A 9025-nucleotide genomic window follows, 5' to 3' on the forward strand; every position below is an offset into this window, starting at 1 on the left:
ATCAGTTTCTGCTGTGTACTCAGTCGTGTGAACAAGAGCTGCTGYAGTGGGAGAAAAAGTCAATCTGACAAAAAGGTGTCTGAACTGAGACTATTCTTGGCATGGTGAGAGTGTAGTATTGATAAAAACAGCTATAAATGCATCCACCTCAAGCTTTTCTTTTTTTATATTTTTTAGCAGAAGTGCCCAGTTTTGCCTTCGTTTAAAGGAACCATTACCTTATCAACCCTTATACAAAAAACCTCAGTCATCTGGAACCAGTTTTTGATGAAAACTGGTTCCAGATGACTTCTTATAACTTACATAAGAAGAAACATGAACCTTAGGAACAAAAAGATATGATTCACCGGGACTCCACAATGACACGAGGAGCTGAGGAGAATTCTAAATAAACTGACTGCTGCTGCTTCTCCTCCAGTCATGTTTTAATTTGACTTTTTTTTCCTTTTTATTCATGAATCCCACCATTTACACACAGTGAACTGCACTTTGCTCAAACACAAAAGATGTCTGCTAAACTGATATTCTGCAATTGCAGAACCTAAAACTGATTTAGCAGATTTTTGTTTAAAGATATAAAGATCTATTTTTGTCCTCAACATGAATTTAGAAAGTGCTCARTGATGAAATTTTGCAGCGCTGCACAGCTTGTAGCTAAAATACAGCTTAGGCATCATTATAATTTCAAAACTCCCTTCTTTCCACTAAAAATCTCATGTTTTATTTATTTTTTAAAATTGTTTTAAAACACTGCCCAGGCATCTGTTTGGTCTTCAGGGCCGTTATGTTTTTGTCCACAAACACATGCAGAAACTACATTTTCTACTCTAAAGTATTTGGAAAACGTGTATTGCTTCAGGCTTTTCTTTTAATTATTTTTCGGAGATGTTAMGATAATTGCTGAAGTTCTGCAAGAAGAATTCTGAGTTTCCTCATGCTTAATGTGGGTGTCATCGTCTGATTCTTCTCTTTATAGTTTTTCAAAGGGATTGAGACAACATGAAGATGTGCTGTTGAAAGTCCTTTGCAGTGAAGTCTAACATTGTGCAGCTGAAAAATCCATACATATCCAAAAATCCATGCCTGCAGGGCACGTCTTTTCAGATCCCCGTATGGGGTCTGCACAGGGGGGGAGCGACAGACGACAGCGATGGGTGCCAGCCATCGTCAACGAGGTGAAACCCAACACACACAGTGACAGCAGCGTTGCAAATCGCACTCTCAGGTCTCTTGTCACCACAAAATTAGATGGTTCTTCTTCTTGTGATTTTTACTGGTGGATGGCAACTGAATGGTGTGCATTACTGCCACCTGCTGAGGGTAGGTGATCACTTTGTGAAGTGTCAAATAATATAGGCAAGTCAGACACAGCTAAAATGATGTCCTTCATTTTGAAAGTTGTGCTGTCCTCACAACACGTGACAATGTGAAGCTAGACAGCCAGCGAACAAAGAATAAAGTCCCCACACAAAGCTTGCTTTCTTGTTTTTACTGAAGACTTATTGAACTTTATTTGGCTATTTACTTTTTTGTACAAACACGAAAATCTTCCAAGGTACAAGTGGGAAGAGCACATTTAGCATTATGATTTATTTTAACCGCTGTTAAGTGATTTTGTGTGATGACTATGTGTTGGACCACAATGGAAATAAGCTTTATGCTTTATTGTGTTATCCATTTGTGTTAATGTTATTGCGTATTATATGCAGTACCATTTACATGATAAATGAAATGAATGAATGAATTAGACAAACAAGAAGCGTGTACAGAAAATGGATGGATGGATGGATGTCTCAATACGTCAATGATTGTATATTACCGCAAGAGCGCTCACTCCTAATGTGCTGCATGTAAAACGATATGCCCAAGAGTGTGATGTGTCACTCTGATCAGAATTTAAAAACCAAACATCTTTTAAGTTACCTTGAATTTATTTAAACTAGTTATAACTTTATACTTCTGTCTTTTAACAAAATGCAGCACAAACGTGGTTGCTGACTACAGTGTGTAGCAGACTCTCTGCTCATTGGTCAGTCAACAAAACCCTTGCTGATTGATTGTAGTGCCTTGCGACCGCAACAAAAGTTGAATTATTTTTCAACTTTCGAGTATCTCAGTGGGGACCTTAATTCTCTGCATTTTCCCATCACATGAGAGCACACATGTGGCTGCTATTTTGACACACCTAGGAGCAGCTAAGGCTCTTGCTCAAGGGTCCAGAGTCGGGGCAAATGAGGGTTTCCCAGCCACATTTTGTTGTCAGTCTGGAGATTTGAACTGGTGACCTTCACTAGCCTCTGCACCACCACTCCCCCTTTTAACACATTTTGCAGATAAAAGCTTGGCTGGTCTCTCAACTCTGACATAATTGGACAAGCTCAACTATCTCTAAGTTCATACATGGAGCACATACACTCACCGGCCACTTTATTAGGTACACCTGTCCAACTGCTCGTTAACACTTAATTTCTAATCAGCCAATCACATGGCGGCAACTCAGTGCATTTAGGCATGTAGACATGGTCAAGACAATCTCCTGCAGTTCAAACCGAGCGTCAGTATGGGGAAGAAAGGTGATTTGAGTGCCTTTGAACGTGGCATGGTTGTTGGTGCCAGAAGGGCTGGTCTGAGTATTTCAGAAACTGCTGATCTACTGGGATTTTCACGCACAACCATCTCTAGGGTTTACAGAGAATGGTCCGAAAAAGAAAAAACATCCAGTGAGCGGCAGTCCTGTGGRCGGAAATGCCTTGTTGATGCCAGAGGTCAGAGGAGAATGGGCAGACTGGTTCGAGCTGATAGAAAGGCAACAGTGACTCAAATAACCACCCGTTACAACCRAGGTAGGCAGAAGAGCATCTCTGAACGCACAGTACGTCGAACTTTGAGGCAGATGGGCTTCAGCAGCAGAAGACCGCACCGGGTGCCACTCCTTTCAGCTAAGAACAGGAAACTGAGGCTACAATTTGCACAAGCTCATCGAAACTGGACAAGAGAAGATTGGAAAAACGTTGCCTGGTCTGATGAGTCTCGATTTCTGCTGCGACATTCGGATGGTAGGGTCAGAATTTGGCGTCAACAACATGAAAGCATGGATCCATCCTGCCTTGYATCAACGGTTCAGGCTGGTGGTGGTGGTGTCATGGTGTGGGGAATCTTTTCTTGGCACTCTTTGGGCCCCTTGGTACCAATTGAGCATCGTTGCAACGCCACAGCCTACCTGAGTATTGTTGCTGACCATGTCCATCCCTTTATGACCACAATGTACCCAACATCTGATGGCTACTTTCAGCAGGATAATGCGCCATGTCATAAAGCTGGAATCATCTCAGACTGGTTTCTTGAACATGACAATGAGTTCACTGYACTCAAATGGCCTCCACAGTCACCAGATCTCAATCCAATAGAGCATCTTTGGGATGTGGTGGAACGGGAGATTCGCATCATGGATGTGCAGCCGACAAATCTGCGGCAACTGTGTGATGCCATCATGTCAATATGGACCAAAATCTCTGAGGAATGCTTCCAGCACCTTGTTGAATCTATGCCACGAAGAATTGAGGCAGTTCTGAAGGCAAAAGGGGGTCCAACCCGTTACTGGCGTGGTSTACCTAATAAAGTGGCCGGTGAGTGTACATATTCAAAAAAACAAACTTAAATCAGTAATTTGGTTCACTGTTGCATGTGTTTCTGATTTTTTTTGTTATTTCCGTAAATATTTTTTTTCTGTTTTGATATAACTACTTAAAGTTTTGTCCAAAATTGTATTTCTACTGTTAACCACTGCTTCCTCTACACAATATGTTGTAAATTTCTACACTAACATTAAAAGCACAAACAAGTGGAGGAAAACATAAAAGATCTAGAGAAAACTGTAATGTTCGGCTTCCTCGTGCAGTGATTTTAGGTTGAAAGGAGAGGTAACACCTACTGAAGTGATTTTTACAAGCGTCACAAGAACAATCAAAATGATTTTCTTTCTTTCACTATGGGGGAAAAATGTTTTTTCAAAGATTATCTTAGGCAAGCGCTACAAAACATCATAGCTCACCTGCAGTCTGAGCAGGGTTGATTCCTATTCCATCTGCAAAAAAACATAAAACAAAACCATCAGGCAGTTCCATCCAAACTTAGTGCAACAACAAACTTTAATTATGATTTATCATATTACAGCCATTTTCACAAAAACCATAAAACAACATACTGTTTCTTATTAAACTTACCGTTTGTTATTATCGCACTAGTAGCTGATGGCACTTTGAACTGTAAAAAAAGTGAAAAGGTTTTAAATTTCACTAATAATAATAATAATAATAATAATAATAATAATAATATTATTATTATTGTTATTATTATTATTATTATAATACAGATGTTATTGTTTTATAAACCTCTGTAGCAGAATATTTAGGCTCATCAGTCAGGGGACATGTTATTCACATTCATTTTGTTTTGTCTGAAGTCACAAAGAAAAAATAGGTTCTTAGCACTGAAAATCTCTGACTTTGTTAGTGAGGTTGGACGGGTTATTTAGACAAAAGGCAGTTAAAATGTCCTCACAACCAAATTGTGCAATAAAAACAACAGAACATTTCAGTTTAGAGCATTTTCAGCGTTTTTCTCTCCCAAACTTTCACACTTGTCAAACACAAAAATCTGGCTTCCACACTCAAACGCTACGGAGGACGCTCGAGGGGACAATTACACTTGAATTTGTGGAAGAAAATCACTCCGCGCGGTCAGAATACGTGCCCTACTTCAGCGTTCGAGACAAGAAGATGCRAGCTGGTGGGATTTGCAGGAGAAGGATGAAAGGAGCAGGCTGCCACCAGGGAGATAAGGTTACTCAAGTACTGCTCATAAAAGCAACACACAGCTCAGATTAAAAGTCGTGTCTGAACTAACTTGTCTCTAAACACACAGGGCTAATAATGAATAAAACTGAATTGCTTAATTATRTTAAAATGTAGGAGCAACTTATATCTGACAAAGCAGTATTCATTGAAGCGACTCGACATAAAACAATTAACTTTTAAACAATTTTCTTTTATCATCTCTCCGTTGCTCTCGGGGGGCCGAGTCGGYTGTACGTATAAAGTAAAAGACAACCACTGTGAAATAATGTCCCAGCACTATGCTGGTTTCTAACAGAAACAAATTAACACCCTGCCAGCACATTGTGAAAACAGCACGTCGGCACCAACACAAGCAGCTTCAGCCTCCACCAGAAATGGTCCCGTCTCAGCACGGCTGCATGTTTGCTTACACAAAATGAAAAATAGGATTAAAAGAAACTAAACTCTGACTGGGGTACGAGAAAAAAAAATACAACATGCAACACTTGTTAGATAAAATAAAAGCACATATCAAGAATAAGTCAAATAGTTGACTGAACTTCATTCAGAAGAAAATCATTTCTAACAGGTCAGGCAGAGACATTTTCCTGAAAACTAGAGGAGAAGCCATTTTCCTAGTCTGCCATTGTTTTTGACTCAAGCACATTTATTCGTGWCCAATTTGCATCAATTACAAGCAGCTACAGGTGGGTTTTAGGTGTGAAGAAAAATTAGAATCTGCACCAACACTCAGCCATTATGCCACTGCAATTACTTCCATCAGATTTAGAGAATACTTTAGAATAGAAATGAAGGACCAACGAATGACAACAAAATTTTTTTAAAGGGGACATATCATGCAAAATCCACCTTTTTAGCCATAATACATTTTGTTATGAACTTGGGGTCTCTAGGAGTGCAGAAAAACTGAATTTAGTCTCTCTCGGTGCTGCAGAGTTCAGTTTTTCTATTTTCTATGACTTTTTTGGAATAATTGCATTACATTTAATTGATACGTAAGAAACAATGTTTCTGTTCTCCTATATAGTCGTAAACCCCTCTATCAAACTGGAATGGAAGCTGGAGGGGGGCATGGTGTGAAGCATCTCATTTGGATTTAAAGAGACAGCCTCTAAACGAGTTGATGGGGGACACACTTCAGAAAAAGGGTGAGAAAGGGGCTTGTGGAGTTACAACGAGGAGCATTGCAGTTCCACTTTATATAGACGCCAAATACATAATGAAATGGAAAAAATTAAAAGCATATGTCTCCTTTAGTGAAAAAAAGATGTTATCTGTATTCTCAGTGTGTGATTGCTTGAAACTAGCACAACACATATACGATTGATCCGATCACCAGGTTTTCAGGTTTTCCTTTTCTAACTTTCACATCTACTCGATGGCTTTACCAGTTAAACTTCAAACTTACCTCCTCAGCTGCAAACTTCAAAACTGCTGTGAACGGCGTGCTTTCTGGGACACTAAATCTGCAACAACAAAAAAGAAATAATTAAACAAAAAAAAATGAAATCCGAGATTTATTTACATTGTTTTCATCAAATTATAAAGAGAAATTCGTGGAAGTAGTTGTTTTTAAATTGGGTAAATGCTTGCATCAGAGTTTGAGACACGCAACCCCACATTACCACTTCATTAAAGATGATGAGAACAAGTAAAGGAAAACAATGTAACATTACAACACAAGGCCTTTTATGGAACAGTTAAACACAATMCACTTTGACTTGGATCCTTCTAACACACATCTCACAGCGCTTCAGTTTTCAGCGGGGAGAGGAGACCTCCCAAAGACAAATAACAAAACAGTGCAACAGACATGCCTCAGGGTTCAAAAGGCTAAAGATGTAATGGACAAGTAATGTAATGCAGACAGACRCTGCTGGAAGGGAACAGGAACAGCTGGTAGAAGCAGCGCAGCAGGAAGAATGTGAAAAAAGGGCAACCTATGAACTAGTAGGGCATAACCAGTGGGAAAAAAATAAACTGATAAAAACTGTACATGCTTACAGCATATTATCTAAGCATAAATTGAAAGGTATTTTTAAATTGAGTATTTTAAAAACGGCTCACKGAGTGTTCAAATTCAGTCCTTTTACAGAGTAATAAAATACTTCATCAGTATTGTCCTCCTGTTCATCCTAACCTCTGCAGCGGCGCCTCCTCTGACCTCATTTGGTAAATGACTTGCAGTCAAAACAAGAGTGCCTCCATATTTTATGTTTTATTAGTTTTTTTGCTCACCTACGTCTAAAGTAGACAATTTTTCTGAAGGGTAATTAGTAAAAGAATAAAAAAGGTAGTAACAAGAGGCTATTAGTGAGTCGGACTCTCCTCATTGATGTTTGTGTCGAACCTGTAACCACTTGTTGAAAAAAAAATAACTAAATAGATAGATAAATAACAACAACATTAATATATATATATATATATATATATATATATATATATATATATATATATATATATATATTGGGGGGGTCAAGAGTTGCTACTGTGCAACATTAGGCAACCAGATGTACATTTAACTTTGTCTTTTTATGTTTCATTACAAGAAACACTAATGAATAGTAATTATACAAGCATCGTGCTGTGCATGTTTTTTAATGTCCAAAAATAAAAGCCTTACATGATTAACCTTTGTGCTGCTTAGATATCAAACTACAAAACCACTATTACAAACTGCCGTCGTACGTCATTCATTCAAATGGAACCAGTTATTTGAAAATGTATTTTGATGGGTGTTTGTACACACACGTTTATCTTTGTCTTTTTTTCCAAAAAATGTTAAAACCTTGATGTTTTTTTCCCCACACAGCCTCGTTTGAAAGTGAATGAGGCAACAAACACAAAAACAATGTTCGTTCCACAAACACAGATGGTGGCGTTTTTTTAGGTTGAGAACAAAATTGAATACAGCAGTGAATAGTTACATATGGGACTATATTTAAATCAAACATGACTATTAGGCAAATAAATTAGCATGCTTGTATGTTTTTGTCTTAGAATAATAGCTTATTTCCCCTGCATATTTTTGAGTACTTATTGTATATCTTTTTTACTCAGAGAAACAATTTTTGGACAGCCATTATTTTTGGCTATGATCAGACCAACCTACCTACCTTTTTCCTCTTTCTTTTTTCTTTCTTTCTGAATATTGTTAAAAGGCATAAAAACAATATTTATTTTAGCACCAACAAGGTWCCAAATATCTATTCACCAAAAAAAGTGACATGGATCAATTTTCTTGTCAGATTTAGGACATTACTTGTACTGTAGACTGGTTTTAGCCTAAAWGTCTGAGGAAAAGCTTGAGAAAGAGACCACTTCAAATAATTAAATGGCTCACTGAGAGCAAAATACAGAAATGAGGATCTTCTCAAGTCTCCACCACAGTGATTTGTTAAAAGGATGCTGTGATTCAACATGTGCCACTTTCTTAGGCAAACTACTTCATAAGTGACATTCTTTTCATTTAAATGCATGCAAATGGTAGGCTGTCAAGTCAGAAATATTCATAAGCATGAATACTGCCACTCAATGTAAAATGGAAATCATTTTAGCCAACCAAGAACTCCCAATTCAAGTCTCTGAATAACACATACACACTGACAGATGTACCAGTTAAATAATTCAGCTCATATCTACACGACAGGCCAAATAAATAAAAAARTAGTAGGTATTATATCGAAATATGTTGCTCGGAAGACTGGATAAAACGCTACAGCTGTGAACGCTGAGCTGTCAGTACTCACACTTTGTACGGCAGCCTGGGGTCCGACGTCAGCGTGATTTTAAACGTAACTTTAGACCTAATGAAGAGGACGAGATTAAGTTATAAACATACAGATGTGAGAGATTAGATACAAAATTATGTCCATTGAAAATATGTCTTAAAATTATACAAAACTTACATTTTTAAGGCGAGGCGACTCCGGTCAAAATCTRTTTACCTAAACCCGGAAGTCTGAAGGACCCACAGAGACACGTCATYCATGTTTTAATGACAGATATTTCTTTATTTTTATTGTTTTCAACCAAAACAATGACAGGAATATTTTATTTTTTATTATCTTGTCATATTTTCCGTAAATAATGTCAAAAAAGCTAATGTAAATGTATTTTTCTCTTATTTTACCTGACAGGCATTCAAAAAGAACAGCTAACAAATACCG

At 37.9% G+C, this 9025-nt stretch overlaps 1 protein-coding gene across 1 annotated transcript in view; it reads right to left on the minus strand.

Moving 5' to 3' along the window:
• Positions 1 to 8824, minus strand: part of ufm1 (ubiquitin-fold modifier 1) — a 10557-nt gene extending 1733 nt beyond the window's left edge. The window contains exons 1-5 of the mRNA XM_014003279.1: positions 8765 to 8824; positions 8606 to 8662; positions 6265 to 6322; positions 4224 to 4263; positions 4052 to 4084 (exon numbers count right to left, since the gene is read on the minus strand). Of these exons, the coding sequence (XP_013858733.1) occupies positions 4052 to 4084; positions 4224 to 4263; positions 6265 to 6322; positions 8606 to 8662; positions 8765 to 8766 (190 nt within the window). The 5' untranslated portion in view covers positions 8767 to 8824. The remainder of the gene's footprint in view (positions 1 to 4051; positions 4085 to 4223; positions 4264 to 6264; positions 6323 to 8605; positions 8663 to 8764) is intronic.
• Between the last annotated feature and the right edge of the window lie 201 nt (positions 8825 to 9025).

This window comes from Austrofundulus limnaeus, unplaced genomic scaffold (assembly GCF_001266775.1).
Source record: "Austrofundulus limnaeus strain Quisiro unplaced genomic scaffold, Austrofundulus_limnaeus-1.0 Scaffold17, whole genome shotgun sequence".
NCBI lineage: Eukaryota > Metazoa > Chordata > Actinopteri > Cyprinodontiformes > Rivulidae > Austrofundulus > Austrofundulus limnaeus.